Below are 18,958 nucleotides of genomic sequence, written 5' to 3'. Positions count from 1 at the left end.
CCCTATACGGGGGCTTGGGCCTGTAAAGCAAGGCACGCTTTGTGAACAGTCAAGGAAATCTAGCCGATGACAAAAGTCAAGCATAAATATGTTAAGTAACTGATTACATGCACATCTCCTTTGCCAGATTTATTACTTAGCCTGGATCACCGTAACCTGCCCTGCAGCTGCCTGGTAGAAGAGGGCAGTCATTAACTTCAAGCAAATAAAACCTCACTCCACAGAATTCAGTGATGCTGTAAGGACAGCAGAAAGTAAGGACAGGTAAAACTGGGGGCAGTTTCCTAGAGCTGCAGAGCAGAGTTGGCTGCATGTGGCACCTCGACCTCCTGACACAGCACTTGTACAACTGCTCTGTCCTTTTCTAAGCCATCACTTCTGCTCAAGTTGTGAAATCTTGAGTGTCTCCTGCCTTCCAGTCAACCTGAACCACCTCACTACATGAGTACTTAGAGGATAAAAGCTGTGAGTACCTATTAGCAGTGTTTTATCTACTTCACCTAATTGGTCAATTGAAAGAACAGCTCTCTTCTCATCAGAGCATCAGCATTAGACTTAAAAGTCTCATCTTATACTACCAGAGGCAAACAATCTCATTACAAAGACTGTTCTGTCTGGTATTTTACCAAGGAAACTAGAGCCCACACTACTGAACATGAGCAGCATGGAGTACACATATTTCACATATGTGATATACAACCTGTCTTTCTTACTTCAAAACCAGAATTTGATCTTAACTTTGCAGGCATTTATAAGCTATCCCTTTCAGAAAACACAGAATGATTTTGTAAGCAGGACAAGCAACTCTTCCAAAATCAGAACACATTACTGATTGTGTCATTTAACAGGTGACTTCACACACCTTACAACTACTGATCGCCATGGTGTTGCAGCCTTCCAAGGATAAAGTTTGGATATTAAACATTCACACTATGCACAGGAGCAAGTTTATTACAATGCAAAGATCAATGGTCAGTGTGACCCAGTGAAGCTTCTTGATTAAAATTAGAACAAGAATCTGTATTTTATTTCAAGCTCCAGCCGTTCTGATTACTGAGCCTTCAGCTTTGTCCCTTAAATAACCCACCTACAACCTTCTGAACAGGACAGCATATGCACATCTAACAGCACAATCCAGGATGGTAAGTGCTGGGGATGGGGACAGGAGGCAGCATAGTCTTTTGGAGGAAATGCTCAGGTTTTTTTCCACCCACCCAAGACATCAAGCTGCAAACTGAGTGTTGAATGAGGGTGGGTTGACTATATTGATTAACCTTTAGCCTGAGAATCAGAACTGTCTGTGACAGATGTAATACAGAACAGTAAATTGCCATGTCAACTACAGCCCCTAAACTCCTGCTGATCTGCAGTTTCACTGCTTGCATCACGTTGGCTTGGGACTTACAGCTGAGGCTCCGATTAATATTAACATTCTGGAGTTGAGCAGGAAGTATGCGCTTAGACAAGTGAAATGATGATAAGGGTAAGTAATGGCTGCATCCTGATTCACAGCTTTGTGGATAGGTTTACCATTTTAATCAGGAAATCAAAGCACAGAAATATAAACTCTGTTTTTCAAATGCTTCCCACTCCTTACTTAGAGATGCAAGTAACCAAAAAGCAAAAGCAAAGAGACTTTCTACAGCTATCTTATTGATACAGGAACCTCCCCAAGCTAAGATATTAGAACTGCTCTCCACAGAGACCAATGGTGGCAAGTACACACCAATCTATCAGGATTTTGTATGTCTCAAATATTGAGTCAGAGAACAGCTCTCTTTCCCACTTTTCATCCAGCATATCTCCCACAGCATCACTGCCAAAAGAGGACATGATATAAAGCCAGATGCCCAGTTGTTATCAATTTCTTATCCGCAGATTAGTAACAGATAAAACTAAGCTCTTGATCATTCATACCCAAAGCCTGGAATCATCATGTCTCAAATCTCTATCAACATCTGATCTTACCTTCATCAAGCAAGATGTCTACCTTTGCTCTCTGTTTGCCTCTCCTTTCCTTCTACAGACTGGTATACTCGCCTCTCACATTTTCTCTCAAAGCTATACTGCACATTTTGGGAAACCCATCTGTGCATTTCCATGTAATCTGCTGGGAGTGCTAGTCCTGACAGAGCCTCAGACAACACCAAATTAATTAGAACCCAGATTCATTCCTCTCAGCAGAATACCTCATTCTCCATTGAGAGACACTGTCCCAAAGCTCCCGAGACACCACTCAGTTCTACTCAAGAAACACTGAAATAAATAAATCACTAGCACAGCCTCCCATACACGTGTGGGCATCCACTGAGAGCTTTGCAGACTGCTGGAGTCTGTACTTTGGAGAGAACAGCAAGGAGCAATTATACATCAGCCCATTTCTTTACAAAATGCATGGGGGGAAAAGGGATTTATTATTCCAAGGTTTTTAGGCAAAGTTGGAACCAAACACAGACATTTCTCATCCCCACTGTTCACCTCGGGGCGCATCTGCACTGCAGTGGCTGCAGCTCTTCCAGATGTACCAAGCTCCTTTCCCTGTAGCTCTCGGATGCTGTGGGAGGCATCTGTGAGCAGGCTGAGGCCCCCCATGGACTCCTGGCAGCATCTGCAGTCCAGGAGGACAGCAGCACCCAGGTCTGCCTTAAAGAACTGAAGTGTTTCTGTACCAGCTATGCTCACTGCTGTGTAAACATGCACATAGAATGCGCAATGAAAAGCACTTGGGCAGAGCCCAGGCTGGAGACATTTTCTGTTTGAATGCCACAATAAAAAGCAACTTAAAATGTAACTTAAGAAAGAGAAGCAAGAAGCTGTTTTATTTAGCTGATAATACTGGTCAAATTGTGTTCTCTCTGCTTATTTCAAAGGAGGTGAACTAGGAGGGTAAAGAAACCTCTATTCTATAAACCAATTGCAGGTGATTTTCAGCCAGCCTCACTGTAAATGCAACGAGTTCTACTCTGATTGGGAAATCTCCAAGAAAGTGGTTTTCTATTAAAATATACCATTTTTACAGCTAACTTGCTTAACCTTTAGAGCTACTCCTACTTCTGCAAGAGGTAAAAAAATCTTAAAAAATAGCAAAACCATACAAACCCAACTGAGCCTGCAACACATTTGTGCATGAACAATCATCCTCTCTTCCACAGCAAGGAAGCCTGATCCAGATTGACCTGCATGTGGCCCTGTTGATCTTTCCCTACCCACCACAATAACCCCAGCTCTCCCACCCAAAGGGACCTGCTTCCACCATCCCAGGGCTCCACACATGCCAAGCAGCTGGCCAGATGCCTCCTACAAAATACAACTCTTCCGTCCCCCCTTCCCATCAGTACGTGCACCAAACACATTGCTCTCCTTCAACTTCCCTGGAGTTTTGTGAAAAATACTCACTAGATAACCTTCAGGACCTTTCTTCTTACAGCAACACTGGTGACATCAGGCAAGTGATTTAAAAGCTGCTTGGAGAAGAAGAAAAAAGAGGGATCCTGACTGTGCAATTGCATAAACTTTGTTTCCTAAAGAGGGGAAAGGAGAAGGAAGGGGATATATAAGAAAAGAGGATAAAAACACACGCACAGTTCTCCAGATGCAGGCTGCTATAGCAAGTAGAAGTAACAGACAGCAGGCACAGAGTTATGTAAGAATTTTATTTTATTACTGCAAACTGAAAGTTTAATACTTTCACATGAATGTGTGGCTCATTCCTCAGCATATCAGGAGACCAGAAGTTTTGCAAACACAATCTTATATTTAGACCTCAGAGCTAATATGAGCTGCCACCTCTGCATTACCTTTGACATCTCAGCAGGAACAGTGTCAAGACTTCCTATAGGGAAACAGCCTACACCACAAATTCAACCACATTCCAAGTCAAATGAGCTTGAATATCCAGGATGCAGTGTCAATCCTACTATTTTAGCTTCAAATAAGTGCCTGTTCTATAGAATCAGGCTTTTCATTTATATTACACATCTTTAAAAATCCTTTTATTGGTTAAAGCACACCTGTCTGTATCCAGAGCTGCAGCTTTGGCATCTCTGCTCCCAGCACGATGCAGAGCTGCTTACTAACAGCATACCATGGAAACAGTATTGTCCCTTCTCGCCTTCTACATTGCAATCATCCAAGCCACACCTCACCAGCAGGCTCTTCTAAATGCACTATGGGTGTACTCACTTTAAATACAAGAGACATGGTGTCACCATGGGATGCACGTGGCCTTTTTCAATTACCTTCATGATACAAAACTTCTGCTTCTCTTCTTTATGTTTCTGCCACGGGCAATTTGTTCCACCTTTGTCCATCCTGCGCCCTCTGTGATCCCGCTTTCACTGCAGCTCATGACCTTTTGTGTACAGGATGAACAAAGGGCAAAGGCTAAAAATGTCATCACAGTTGGTCCTCTGCTCTTCTACCGACTTAACTCGTGTGCTACTAAAAATGAGCTCAAGTTCAAAGTCAGACCGAGGCAGAATTTCTGGGTCACCAGGGTCCAGGAATCCACAGAAGATGGTGCAGAAGCAATGTGGAAGAAGATGCAAGTGTTTCCTTTCATCCAAATTCAAATCATGAATCTGTAGTGGTGCCTGCATGCCACCTACATGGTACTCAGTAGTCATTTGCATTGTATGAAAGAGCAATAGAAAAAAGAACATCAGGCTAGCCTACTCTTGGCAGGGGTGGGAGGGGAAGAAGGGAGACAGAAAAACATCATCCACTGCGGCAGGCCGTGCTGTGTGTATTTACATTTCACAAGCTAAACTATTTAGTGGTTTATTTACACACAATGTTTTTGGAGCAGCTAAAATGCCAGTTGTGTTTTATCTTCATTTTGTGGCAAAGCACATAAGCCATGAAGCCATAGGAAGAGTCTGCAAGTGAGATACAAACCTTGTGCATTTGGAAAAGCACGTAAGCCACTGTGAGAAGGGAGAAAGATTTTGGAAGCACAGGCACAACAAGGGTTGAAATGCATTAGTTATGACAAGACACTCAAATGCAACCAAGGCACTCAAAAACAACAAACAAGTCATAATACAGCAATTTATGCTGCAGGGATTGCACATCCCAGCACACCTCTCGTAGCCAAGTCAACCTACAGCAAGGCATACCAGGGCCTCAGGTCTCCACAGGCTGCCCCTCCATGTTAGTGAGGAGGGAATTGCAGTCAGCTCCATTTTATGCACATTTAATGGCAAGATGCCAACACAACTGTTGACAGAGCCAAATCTGGGCCCCCCTGAACTAAGCCATCACCTAAAGCAGGGCGGAAAAGCACATGCCTCTAGCATCTAGAGCAGCCAAATTCCTGAAAAGCATCTGAGTTACAAGATCAATTTTTTCCCTTTCTTTACTCAGAAAACGACTCATGTTTTAACTCCTTGATTCACACTCATTAATGGAGAACCGAACAGCTGCTATACAAGGTATCTTGATGTTAATGTGATGAAGAGAGTTCTTTCTGGCAAGTCATATGATTTACTAGATGGTCCAAATGGCAGTCCAGACCAGTGTCTGATCTGGAGGGCAGTTATCATCACTCTGCATCTTGTCAGCACTCCCAGCCAAGGTATCTGTGGCTGCTATCCAACTGGAGCCTTACCCTGACAAAAGAGAATGCAATACACGGGAAAGCTTTTTGGTCTGTTCAGTTCACTTCTTCTCTTCAAACTGTGTTTGGCAGTAAGATGCGACCAAGCTCGGGAACTGCATGGAGAGCATCATCACCCTGGGAATTCACCCTCCTCAGTAGGAGCTGCTCCTGGACCATTCCTCAGCCACACAGCAGAGAAATCCCTCTGCTGCCTTCTGCGTTAATTATATTTTAAAAATTCAGCCTCTAGTCTGTGTTCCATTATAATAATAGCAATAATTAAAAATACTTCAAACGACGAGTCCTCTAAACCTGCTGCTCCATCCAGGCTTTTTGGCACCGCACACTTCCTTTCTTGACTGACATCCTCAGGGAACCAGATTGATGGTTATTCTATTCTATTCCTGTTGCAGGGCTGTACTGTGTTCTCTCAGCACATGTAAACTGCTAGGTAATATTTGTGTTGGCAACTAACTTACATACTTTATAGAAACAGACCTCTATTTGACCTGCCATGCAGCTCCCACACACAATTTGGTCTGCTCCCTTAAACTGTTTCCTTCTGCTGCAACACATACCCCATTCCATACCTCTGTTTCTAGCCTGTTTAAAAACGACATATCCAGAACAGAGCTTATGTGCTTAAAGAGAGCAGCTCAGCTACAAAAGCCAAGCCTGCAGAATGTTCTTATGCAAGAATACCAAAGAAAATTATTATAACACTTGCATGTACAGGTCCTGGTTTTCCTTCTCCAAAGATTGCTCCAAATGAACATTTGGATTAAAAAAAAGCTATGAAAAGTTCTGCTAAAAAAGACATCAAGACACAGATTTCTGTGATAAGACTCTGATGGCTGTATCATGCTTTAGGGGGTTGGGGAGGGGATGTTAGGGGAATTCACTTAAAATAACAGTTAAATTTTATCTATTTAGGCATCACCTCAGAACACTCACACCAGAACTCTTCCTTTCTTGCCATCATGCAGAATAAAAGACAAGCCAACAAATTAATGTGTCCAGAGGATCAAATGTATTCCCATCATCCATTTATACCGCAGCAGTTTATCAAGCAACTCCATTTAAAGCCAACAGAGCCAAACTAGCATACAAGTGATGCAAAAAGAGGCAAAATCTGGCTGGCACATGCCAGGGCGAGTGCAGCTGCAGTGTGAGCAGAGGACTGTGCAGTCACATCATGTGACAGGAGCAGCACTGGCAGCAGAGGAGGGAGAGCTACAGCCCCCATCCTCCCACCTCCCTAAATCTCAGCCCTCAGTGCAGCGTTACCAGCAACACAATCTCATTTCAATGCAGAACTGACTCAGGTTATAAGCTTCTCAATATTTTGAGTTGTTATTCTCCATTTTTATTACTTCCCTCCACCAAATAAAAGAAGTGAATAACAACACAGGCAAGCTATGTATTCCTCCCACTACTAGGCACTCTCAGCATTCTATCACTTGTAGATCTAGTTTCTCAACTAAGCAGGGTGAACACAGACCACGGCGCTGCTGCTGCATCGTTCTTACATGTAGCACTTAGCCCAAGTAGTCATCTTCATGATAAAATCTTCCAGTGTTTGCAAACGACATGGATTGCCAACTGAATTTTGATGCTGTATTGCACCTGTATTTCAAGATAAAACAATGATCACAATCTCCTTTGTAGCACAGCAAATTATTTCTTCTCTCCACTGAGTTTCTAGGAACGTTTTTTTGTATTTTCTGTAGCAAAGAACCCAGCTATTACATTTGTGTAGGCTAGCTGTATTATTTCAGCACAACTGGAGAATTATGCTCTTTGCTTCTACTTAGGTGACTCAGTTTCTTTCATTTAACATAAACTGTGATCCGCTTCATCAAAACATTTTGAGAGTGACTTATCTGATTTGAAAACAAAGCATCATCTCTTCTATAAACATGCCCTACAGTCAGGTGTGATGCTTCTTAATTGCTCCCTTATGAGCCTGAGCCAGGGCAGTTACAACTGTTACACTGCAGGGTTCACACAAGGTGAGAAGATGCACCAGGCAGTAACGGCATCTGCAAACTTCCACAGCAAGAGCCGTACCAGGATGATCTTCCAGGATTTCTGAAGGCTGCTTCCAACACTGCAGTTCTGCTGCTCGCAGGAATGGTGGGAGAGCACACGCATGCTGGGAGACTCACTTATACCAGCATTTTAAGTCATCATGTGGTTTAACAGTGCTGCTTTGCAGCAGCTTAGACAAGATACTGAAAAATATGGGTTGCATTTGGACAGCTCTTGCAAAATCTAGCAGGTTTTTATATTAAGGGATCCGTTTTGTAGGCTGGGGGACTAGAACTGCATAGCCAAGACACAGATTAACCACAGGATCTTGGAGCCTGGTTAATGAAGTACAGAAGTGTGACACATACTTTGATGGAAACAGGTCCTGTTCTGTGGTGGGAGATTAGACCCAGACTCTAGAAACCCACAGTCTTGATCCTCAATGTTTTCCCTGGGACAGCCTTTGGTTATGGCCATTTCCATAGCCAGCAATGGGTAAGAATTTTGGGGGGGACTGACACAACATAACAACCTTTCAGCTTCCACCCCCAAAGGCATTTCACATCACCTATTGTCCAAAGCATTTCTCAGTACAAAACAAGCAGCTGGAGAGGTGGAAGCTGCTGAGATAAAAGTTTAAAATCTGAGCAAATCCAGGATGGTTCCATCGAACCTGCAATCTGGATATCGAGCACAGACAGCTCTTGCAAAATCCAGCAACATTCCACCCAAAAGGATTCACTTGCCGATGCAGAAATCCGGCTACCTGTCAAAAGCACACTGAACACCTCCAGCCCCGCCAGCCGGGAAAGGGAAGATAACATCAAGAACGAAGAAGTTAATGAGGAGGGGGCCGTTTTGGAAATGATCGCGGTTCCATTGCAAACCAAGGCCTAAGCAGAAGACGTGTCACAGCGCATTCCTCTTCCCCGTCCGCAGCAGACAGCGGCGAGCGCGGCTCGGTGCACCCAGGCACAGGGCCTCGGCAGCCTGCACCGCCATCGCAGCCCCGGCACAGAGCACAGACCCCGCGGGGAGCTGCGGCTCGCTTCGGAAGGCGCCGAACACCGCGGCGGAGCCCGCCCGCCGTCGGGAGCTGCTCACCGGTGCGGGATGCTCCGCGCAGCCCCGGCCGCCCCCGCCCGCACCTGCCGAGCCGCCCGCTCCCGCCTTACCTGGGCTTCCGCTTGCGGCAGGGCTCCTCCGCCGGGCCTCGAGCTCTGCGGGGACAAGACAGCGGTGAGAGGCGACACAGCGGTGAGGGGCGCGCCGCCGCCGGGCCTGCCCCGAGGCGCCCGCAGCCGCCACCGCTCCCGCCCGCCCGCTCCGCCGCCCCGCCCGCGCCCCGCCGCTCCGCCCCCCGCACCTGGAGGCCGGGCCGGTGCGGGGCAGGCGCTGTCGGGCGGCTCCTCTCACCATCCGCGCCGCCTCCCACCGCTCCCGGGCACAGCCGCCGGCGCCGCGGCGGCGAAGGCTTCGGCTGCGCGGAGCGCGGCTGCCGCCTCACGCTAGTCTGGGCCGGCCTCGCCCCGCCCTCGCCCACGCCTATTGGAGGAGCGCCCGGGCTAACGGCGAGGCGGCCTTCTGATTGGCTCCATTGGCCGTCACTCAGGATTCCCCCCTCCCGCCCGCGCGGAGCCGTGAGGCTCGGCGCCGCTGCCTGGATACGGAGGGAGGCGGCGTGCGGCGGCGCCACCGTGCGGCCGGGCCTGTCGCGACTGGACGCGACCGGTTCCTTCCCGCCCGGCCACCTGCGTGCACAGCCCAGCCCAGCCCAGCCCCGCTCCCGCCCCGCCCGCCGTCACATCCCCACCGCTGCTGGGGTAAGAGTGCCGCACCTCGGCCGGCGCGGGAGCACTGGCTCCGCTCTGACGGCTCCAGCGGCTGAAAGAGACGCGGGGACGGCGGCGGCAGCCCCAGGGCTCGGCGGCGGCAGAGATCCGCTGCGGCAGTGCAGTAACCCCCTCCCGAGGGCCGCAGCCCCGTACCCGGGGCTGCCAGCGCTGTCCCGCCGCCGCCTCCCGCCTTCCCTGTCAGAGCCCGCGGCCGGTACCACCGCGCTGCCGGCGGGGGGGGTGCGCAGCGCCGGCTCCTCCCCCCGTCCGGCCGCGGATTGGTAGGCTCCGGCCGACAGCGCCTCCTCCTGTCCCCTCGCGGCTTCCGTCCCTTCTGCCCGGAGCGGCGCCGGTGCTGCCATCATGGTGAGGAATTCCCGGCCTCGACCGGCGCAATCCGGCGGCATCCGCGCGGGCCCCGCCACCGGCCGGGCCCCGCCGCCGTCACGATGCGGGGGGGATAGGGGTGGGCGATGATGCGGAGCCGGAGGGGCGGCGGGAGGTCGCGGGGAGGCGGCCCGGGCGGGGATAGCGGCGGGATCCCGGGAGCGGGGCTCACGGCCTGTCCGGTGAACGCAGGCCAAGATCAAGGCCCGAGACCTGCGCGGGAAGAAGAAGGAGGAGCTGCTGAAGCAGTTGGACGATCTGAAGGTGGAGCTGTCTCAGCTTCGCGTGGCCAAAGTGACCGGCGGGGCCGCCTCCAAGCTCTCCAAGATGTGAGTGGGGCCCGGCCCGTGTCCCGGTTAACGCCTGTCAATGTGACTGCGGGGGGGCGGCGGAGAGGCCTGCCTGAGCCTTAGGGGTGTGAGCGGTGCTGGCAGCCGGTACCGTGTAGGAGGCTCGGGCTGGGGCGCGCTGTGCTTGAGGAGCGCATTCATGGTCCGTGCGGCCCCGTTGTACTGCACAAAAAGAGGGGGAAACGGTACAAAAAGGCTTGAAAACGGGTTTGTGGGCGGAGATGTTGAGCTGAGATGTGCCGGCAGTTGTTGGTGTTTTGCTGCAAGGTGCTGCAGTGTAAGGTTACTTGTTGTAGCGTGTACAGGTTTCCTCTATAATGGGGTTTAGATCTGTGGTGCTGCTCTGTCAGTGTGTTCTGATACATCCTTCTGTTCCCACCTGCAGACGTGTGGTGCGCAAATCCATTGCCAGAGTCTTAACTGTTATCAATCAGACCCAGAAGGAGAACTTGAGGAAGTTTTACAAGGTAAGAACAAACATCTGGCATAGTGTTTTTTTTATCTCTCACTATTTTCATATACATATTTCATAAGAAACAATTTTGTAGATTGTTACTTAAAAGCTCAAGAAGAAAATGTATGTGTTCAGTTTTCAAGTTCTCTAGTCATGACTCCGTTTTATTGCAAGACTACCCCAAGTTCTGTAAGCTTGGTGTGAATCTGCTGTTGCCAGGAGGGTCTCCCGGACAGCATCACCTCTTTGGGGTGTAGCAGCCTGTCTAGAAGGTGCTGCTGTCTTTGTGCTCATGTACCTGACTGGGACATCACAGTCTCTTAACTGTTGTTTGTTTCTGCAAACAGGGCAAAAAGTATAAACCTCTCGATCTGCGGCCGAAGAAGACTCGTGCCATGCGGCGCAGGTTAAACAAGCATGAAGAAAACCTGAAGACCAAAAAACAGCAACGAAAGGAACGTCTGTACCCAGCCCGGAAATATGCCATCAAGGCGTAAACCTGCAGGGTGCTGAGAGTCCTTGCTGATACTGGCTGAGTATGGCTCATTAAATAGAGTTTTGTTTGGAAGCTGTCGTGGTGATTTTCTTGGTAGTAGTGAGATAAAGATGTCATCATCTTTATAAGGAGAAATCAGAGCATTCAGAGAAAGTTTGAGCTTTTACTGCTAATGAAAACAGTAATGTGCAGTTTAAGATCATTGTCCTCTTTGAAAAGCAGGCAGATGGGTACAGGTCTTTAAGCTGGTTCAACTTCATGAGTAAGGTGTTTAGCTTCGGACTGATTTAAAGTGGAAACTTGACACAGATGCTTACAGCGAGTCGGTGTTCATTGCTTCAGTACCTTGAATGTTTAGGTTTTGTCTTGTGCCAGTGTTTTGTGTTAGGTGAAGAGATTTGGTGAGGTGTTTTAGCAGACTTCATTGAAACTGAAGGATTCCTGCAGCAGTTGGTTTGGATCTGTGTGCAACAAGTGCCAAAGAATCCCTGTCTTTCCCTGGTTCAGGTGGATGCCGTAGGTGGCTTGCCAAGTTGAGCTGCAGCGAGGGGTGGCCAGAGGCTGCTGCAGCCTCCTTCCAAGAAACTCCTGTAATTACAGCAGGGAAGCTGGGTTCCTGCATCATCCTTCAGATTTGTTCCCACTTGCAGCTGATTCAGTCTTTGCAGACAGCTCCTGGAAGTGTGAGGTTGTGCATGGGGTGATGGGGACAGTGAAGGCTCCACCTGATGTCACCTCTCAGCAAGGGCACATTTGGATGCGCAGTGTGTTCTGTGCGTCTGTGCAGGACTGCGGGTCCTTGCGGGCAGTGACCTGCACAAGCTGCACTGCTGCCTGCTACAAAGCCTCCAGGCTGGAGCTGCACTTGCCCTTGGAGAATAAACAGGAATTGATTTTAGCTGTGTTTCTTTTGGATGAGGATGGTCCAACCAGACTCTTGTTTGCACACAGCGTTACATGCTTTGGGATGGGAAGAGGGGAAGCTAAGTTCCAGTTAAGTGTTAGGAAAATGTAGAAAGGGGTTGATAGTTCCAGAGCAAGCGTTCTTGTGTGCATGTGAGGGAAACTTGGAAAAAGCTGAGCTTTAAGGTTGTTTCCTCTCAGTCAAGGCATTCCGTGGTCTCACAGTTCCATGCTTCCACCTGTGAAGTGTGGAACTAGTTTGACTTTCTATTCCCTGTGGAGTTCTTTGGGACTCAGAAATGGAGTTGTGATTCCAAAGGCTTTTTTTGGTGCTAATTGAAGGAAGAGTTATGAAGTGCTGCTCGAGCATCGGGGATGCAGCAGTCATGGTTCGTGTTAGTGTAGCCAATGCATTCTAACACAAAAAATTCCCTACCCATTAGGGGGTCCTTAGATTGGATCCAGATTCTGTTTAGGAAAAAGATCTTAATTCTGCTCGGTGAGCTAAGCATACATCTGAAAGGTTTTTGAGCCTCAAACAAGTTTCAACCAGAGAGAGGTCTAATTATGTGTGGTAAAGTGAATTTCCCATATATTGAGCTATTGAGAGGGATAGCTTTGCAATGACGCTAGTACTGGCTGTGGTGGCTTTGGGAGCTTAGCGTGGTCCTGAACACGATACGTCTGGCAGAGGAGGCTCAGCCTGGCGCAGCTCAGTCCTGAGCCCCAAATGGGGCCAGGCTGCTGAAACGTGCTGTAGGATGGCCTGTTGCCTGTGGGAACTGGCTCCTTCTGCTCATGTTCCCAGTGCCATGAAGTGAGGCAGGGTTACACATTGCTTCATGTTGGGTTTCTGAATACCCTGCAGTGGCAGCAGCCACTCCTGGAGAAGAACATGCTTTTTACCCATGTGCATGGCCCTCCAGCACACCGCTGTGAGGATCCTAGATCAGTACACTCCTGTCCCAGGAGCCTGGTGCCTGGAAGAAGGGAAGAGGCTGCTCCAGGTGCTGGGAATCATGCAGGCTGCATTTTGGCCTCTTGTAGATGGGTGTTGGGTGCCCCATGCTCCTCAGGCAGTGCTGCTGAGGGGAGCCTGAGGACTCTTGCCAGCATTCCCAACACTGAAAAGTAAAGGCAGGTAACATTACCCTAATGGTGCTCCAGAGGCTGCACCTGGATGGTGTGAGCAGCTTGAAAACAGGTGTAGGAAGAAGGTGAATGCGTCTGATCCTGAGCCTCTGATGGCAGCATCGAGGGGAAGTCACAGGTTTGGAGAGCAGCATCATGACCAAAGAAGGCTCTAAACACATACACAAACAGCAGCTTGAAGCTGGCACATCTGAGCATCCTGAAGTCACATCTGGGAGGGTTTTGCTGGTAGTTGTGTGTCAGCAGTTCTAGAGGGGGAATGGTTCAGTTGGAAGGCGCCTCTGATGCAACTGCCTACTTGGAGCAAGGCCAATTTTGGGGATAAATCAGTTTGATACAACTGAAGTATCTGTCACTGAAACCCCCATCAATCTGATGTAGTTTTGACCCTTTTCTGTACACTTTTGTAAATGAAGAGCAAACCAGAGGGTGCTCAGCTCAGTGTCACCTCATCCTGCCCCACAGCACTGGGTCAGGCCCAGCATTTGCCCCCAGGGACGGACTGTTTCTGTCTCCTGCCCAGAGGGTTGTGGAGCAAAGTGTGGGACTGCTTCCCTGGGAGAGGGAGTGGTGGCACAAGGGGAGTAGGTGACCTGCCAGACACGTGGCTGGGAAGCTGGGACTGCACCCAGCAGCCATCCCCATGGTGAAGCAGGAGTCAGTACAGGGGGGCAGCTCCAGCTTCACTTTGTGCACAGTCCACAGCAGCTCTCTGAGGAGGTAAATGAGTTTCTGGCACCACACTAAATCCTGGGGTTGAATTACTCCATCCACCCGTAGCAGGGTGGCAAAACCAACCAGTCCAGCCCTTTCATCAGAATTACACTGTGCTGTCACAGAAGACATCCCAAGGACAAGCAGCTCCTTAAATCAGAAACAACATCCCGATTGTCCAAATGGACGCAGAGGTGAAGTGAGGGGTTCTAGCACAGGTTTCCTCCAGGGCACGGGTGGAGAAGATGCGTGTTACTGCTGCAGCGTGAGGCAGGTGCCTGTCCTGGTCGATGTCATCAGCTCCTGGGGGTCTCCACCGCTCTCCTTCACGGACCCTGCACAGCTGCCAGTGCTGGCTCTGGTTTAGCACCAGTGTTTGCAGAGCATCAGAGCCTCTGAGGCTCAGAAATGTTCATTTTCCCTTCTAAGTGCAGCTGTCCCTCAGCATCGGAGCAGGAACGGGGCCGCGGGGCCCTGCTCCTGAACTGCCCGGGGAAAGCTGCTCCGCACCAAATGAATCATTTCCAGGGCGGGGAGGAGGAGGGAGGAGCAGCCAGGGGCTGACTGCAGGGCACAGCCCAGGGCTGATGCCACTGCCCAGGGAGCCCTGGCCGCCTGCCCTGGACAGTGTTCAGCAGGACCAGATGTTCCTCTCCCCAGCACAGTAGGCACCGGCCAAGCGCTGATGGTGTCTATGGGCGCTGGCAGGACCCGCTCCGGGACCTTATTCTGCAGCTGGGGCAGGGGTAAGGGGAGAGCTGCAGAGGGAGCTGAGACAGATGCAAATCGTACAAGGTCTCCACCTCCCTTGGCCAGTGTTTGCTGTGATGGACACCAAGCCCCAGCTCTTCTAACGCTCCTGGCACTGCTCCCGTCACCTCCCTCCTCTGGGACGGCTCCTCAGCAGCACTCCTGAGCGCTAACACTGAGCGCTGATCCTGGTTTCTGCACGCAGCAGGGTGTGCAGGGAGCATGGTGGGACACGCAAGGTGCTGTGCAGGGCAGGACGGGCAGGGAGCTTGGGAACGACCACCCTGGCCGTATCCAGATGCCCTTCACCGTTCCACATCCCTCTGTGTGCGAGGGCAAAGGCAGTCCCGCACGGCTGCATGCGAGCTGTGTGTCTGGTGCATGGGGCTGACAACAAACCCCACGTTGTGGTCGCCCGGTCCGGTGGGGAAACGCCGCGTCCCTCGGCCAGGCAGGGTCTGCCCGGGGCAGCCGCCCGCTCCCTGCCCTGAATGCCCCTTCTGTTGGCTGGGCTGGGGGAGGACTTGCCCCGCGCTGCCCCGGTCCCGCTGCTCCCATCAATACGGGCAGTGTCTGGATGCGGGCGCTGCGCAGTGGGGCCCTGATCCCGCCATCCAGGGAGCTCCCGGACAAAGGTGGCCCTTGGGCTCCCCGGAGACAGAGGCTCCTGCTCCCTGCCAGCCCGGCTGCGCATCTGCAGGGTGATGGAAGAGCCCTTGGACAGGGGTGAGCAGAGCCCCACCATGAGAGCGGCCCATGGGCAGCCCAGTGTCCTGTGCCGTGGGGTGCTGAAGGAAAGAGGTGCTGCAGGGTGCACCCCACTGTGCCGGGGGGCTGGGATGGTTTGGAGCTGGCGGTGTCAAGCCCGGGAACAGATTCCTGTTTCCACTGGTGAGTGAGTCAGCGGCGGCACCGCCAAGGCCCAGGGCTCCCTCCCTTCCCTCCGGCCACTGCCACCTCAGCCACGCAGCCCTTTCCTGCTGCCACTCGGGATCGGCAGCCTCAGCACCTATGGCCCTGCAGATGGGTGCTGCCTGCGTCCACCGCTCTGCCCCTTCCACCTTCCTCCTCCCCTGCAGCAGCTCCATGCTGGGAGCAGCATCAGTGCTGAGCTGTGCCCTCTGTGCCTACTCCATCCCAAAGAGGGGGATATGGAGGGACGCAGAGGCCCCTGCTCCCGCGGGTGGGTTCACGCCTCGGTTTCCCCACCACAAGTTTCTGGCAGGCTCTTGCAGCCGCAGGAAGGTGCGAGCAGAGCCGGCAGCGCCTGCTGCTCACCCGAGCAGCGCTGTTTGGGTTGGTCAGCACTCGCATCCTGAGCCCCCGCTGCACTTCCAGACACAGCTTCACTGCGGTTACAAGAGAAACAGCTCCCACTGCGAGAGCAGCCCTGGCCAAGGGGAAGCACTTGAGCGGGTTTGATACCGGGCACCCACACTCACCTTCCGAAGGGAGCCTTGTGCACTGTGTCCTCCCCTGTGGGTGCAATGATCTGGTGGGATACTCATCCCGATGAGGTGCTACCCTGCAAGTATGGCTCAGGGATGCGCAGGGCAGGGATGCCCAAGCAGTGTGTGTGCAGAGCGGTGCCAGCTCCATCCTGCTGCGCTGCTGCTGTGACCGGCAGCCAGGACACATCCCTGGGGAGCAGCAGGGAGAGGCACATCGGGAAATGCCTCCCCTCCCTGTGCTGCCAGGGCTGCCGGCAGCAAGGACTGCACAGAGGGACGGGTCAGGGAGGGCAATAAAAATAGATCCCTGTGACGCTCGGTGCTGCTGCTCTGCCTTTGAAGCGTGTTTGCAATGTGGGCACAGCCTCAGCACTCGCTTCCACCTGCTCTGGACGCACATCACCTCCTTCCTGGGTCAGCAGCTCCCGGACGGAGATAAGAGTGGAGGGAAGAGCCGATTCCCATCAGATGCTCCGAGCACAGCCATTCCCAGCCCTGCAGCCCCCGAGCAGGCAGCTCTTGGCTCTTTGTGGCCAGGGAAGGGCTGCGTGGCCATGGGTGAGCTGTTGGAGTGTCTTGTGCCCAGGATGGGGTGGGCACAGGGCAGCCGGAGGTGGCTGGGCTGCACCACTGAGGCTCCAGCACTTGGATGGAACAAGGACTGAAGCTTTCAATGCACCCGAGCATGTGCCAACTGCCTGCAGTCAGGGACAGGCTCCATCCAGGATGCCACCTGGAGCAGGGCTGGTGCCATGCTCTACCTGCTGTGTATCCTGCCCTCCCAATGCCTGGTCCCCTTACCTGGGGCTCACTTGCACAGCCCTGAGACGGCTCTGTGCTGTGCCAGCACCATGGCATGGTGCGGATGAGGCCAGCTCCATGGCAGGGCAGGCAGGACTTCCAGCAGGGCCAGGAATGAGGCAAACCCACCATAAACAAACCAGCCCCGGCCAGTAACTGAGAAGGAGACGGGAGGGGATCAGGGCTTCACTGCCCAGCCTCACCCAGCGGACAGTGGAGCCCAAATGGCCTCAGCCACCCTTCCCCAGGCGCCACGCTGCCATCGTGGGGGCCTCGGGCACTGCAGCCCCCCAGCATCCCTGTCTCAAGCTTCATTTGCTGCGTGCTGCTGAGCTGAAAGATTCTAATCTTTTAATCACGTTATGAGCCGAGGTGGTGCCGGCCACGCACAGGAGGAATGTCTGGAAGTCAGCAGCGCCCGGCGCGGCGGGAGCCCATCCTGTCCCTGTCCACACATCCCCACTGCTCGGGAGCCCCGTCCTCCCCAGCCTGCCTCCTCCTGCCTGGGACGAGGACCAGAACCTGGAGCTGGAGATCAGACGGGATGGGCGGGTCAGGCCATAGGCAGGGAATGTCGGAGCAGGCACTCAGAGGCTTTTCCATGGACCTGACCTGGGATGTGGTTCCCTGATGTACAATAGCAGAGAAAGGGGATCAGGGTGACTTTAGATTGAGTAAAAGGTGGAGGGGGTCCAGGAAGCCCAAAGGACCCAACACAATAACCCCATTGGGAAACAAGAGCCCATTTGGTTTTGCTCACTCCTGGTGCTTTACAGGTGGGGAGCCAAAGGTAAGCCCTGTGTCAGGGGCTGCTCCTGCAGTGCCTACACCCCAGCTTTTGCAGCACTGGTTCTATTACAGCCTCTGCTGCTGCTGCTGCACAGCCCTGTGCTGCTGAGAACCCCCCGTGAGGCCACGCATTGCTGCTGGCTTGATGCCCTGCATCACCCCACATCATCCTACATCACCCCCGCCACCCCGTCCCCAGCTGTGGTGGGATGGAGCTGCAGGTCCTGGGGCAAGGCCAGGCAGCCATGGCGGGGAGCAGGTATTTCATGAGGAGCCTGTCATGTGGCATAATTAAAGCTCCTTGTTACCGTGGTGTTAGTAGCAGCGAGTGCCGTGCTCTCCGTGGGGCGCCTTTGCAAGAGGCCCCGCAGCTGCAGTGAGGTGACACGAGGGTTTAATTACTCCCATCCCCGTGTTCTCTTCCCGAGGGGAGCAGAGGGGTGTCCTGCGGCACAGCCTGGTGCAGTGAGGCAACACAGAGCCACAGCAGCCCCTGCTGAAGAACAACAAAGGTCTGGAATTAGAGATGTGCTGCGAGTTTACTTTACTGCAAAACTATGTCAGAAATCCGTATTGTTTGGACAGGGATTTGCTGGGGATCGCTGGATAAAAGCTTGGCAGGGACCCAGCCTGGGGGGAAAAGTCAGCCAGCTCCTTTCTCCCGGTGAGGCCTTGGAGCCAAGCGAGGGATGCACAGCACCGCCAGAGCAGGGGCTTGGACATGGGCAGGGGCAAGGGACGGTCAGTACTTTAGTGAGCCAGAGCAGGACCTGAGTGCAGTGTGGGGCCAGGGAGGGGGATGCCAGACTGCCTCGTGCCCCAGACCGGCTTTGGGTCTGTGCAGGAGACATTGCAGTCGTGCCAACATCCTGGGATGCCGGGTTCAGCCGCCTGGTTCAGCTCTGTGGCTGGAGCCTGGCCACAGCACCACAGGACACCGGTCATGGTGCAGGGCGGCTGCCCTGGCATGTATGGACAGAGCAGGATGGAGCTGGAGCATGGGGGCTGCTCTCATCACCCCCCCAGCAGCTCTGCACTCACCACATTGTGCAGCAGTCAGGGCAGCTGCTCCTGCCGTGCCCACGCTCAGCTGCTCTCCTCTCCTCTCCCTTCACCACCCTCCTTGCAGCAGGGCTCAGCTCCCGGCTGCTGCTTGGAGCTGGAAATCCCAAATCCCCTTTTTCCACAGGACCCATCGGGGCCTGTTCCCCAGGTCTGTGCCAGGGAATTGCCTGCCTCTGAGCTG

At 52.4% G+C, this 18,958-nt stretch overlaps 2 protein-coding genes across 4 annotated transcripts in view; one reads left to right on the top strand and one right to left on the bottom strand.

The window, feature by feature from the left end:
• The window catches only part of SCAI (suppressor of cancer cell invasion), a 41,972-nt gene extending 31,871 nt beyond the window's left edge, over nucleotides 1–10,101 (bottom strand). The window contains exons 1-2 of one of the 3 annotated variants that reach the window (XM_062641335.1): nucleotides 9,469–10,101; nucleotides 8,806–8,850 (exon numbers count right to left, since the gene is read on the bottom strand). In XM_062641335.1, the coding sequence (XP_062497319.1) occupies nucleotides 8,806–8,850; nucleotides 9,469–9,872 (449 nt within the window). In that variant the 5' untranslated portion in view covers nucleotides 9,873–10,101. Of the gene's footprint in view, nucleotides 1–8,805; nucleotides 8,851–8,996; nucleotides 9,151–9,468 lie in introns of those variants that run through there. The other 2 variants (XM_062641331.1, XM_062641333.1) reach the window with 2 other exon arrangements.
• RPL35 (ribosomal protein L35) lies at nucleotides 9,696–11,224 on the top strand. Its single transcript, XM_062641347.1, has 4 exons — nucleotides 9,696–9,831; nucleotides 10,045–10,181; nucleotides 10,588–10,669; nucleotides 11,004–11,224. The coding sequence occupies exons 1-4, from the start codon at nucleotides 9,829–9,831 to the stop codon at nucleotides 11,151–11,153; spliced, it is 372 nt and encodes a 123-aa protein (XP_062497331.1). The 5' UTR covers nucleotides 9,696–9,828; the 3' UTR covers nucleotides 11,154–11,224.
• The last annotated feature ends 7,734 nt before the right edge of the window (nucleotides 11,225–18,958 follow it).

The sequence above is a fragment of the Pezoporus occidentalis genome, unplaced genomic scaffold (genome assembly GCF_034315485.1).
Source record: "Pezoporus occidentalis ecotype Australia unplaced genomic scaffold, CSIRO_AGI_Poc_V1 ctg68, whole genome shotgun sequence".
Classification (NCBI taxonomy): domain Eukaryota; kingdom Metazoa; phylum Chordata; class Aves; order Psittaciformes; family Psittacidae; genus Pezoporus; species Pezoporus occidentalis.
The sequence above is the reverse complement of the archived record's forward strand: the minus strand, read 5'-3'. Positions and strand labels throughout refer to the sequence as shown.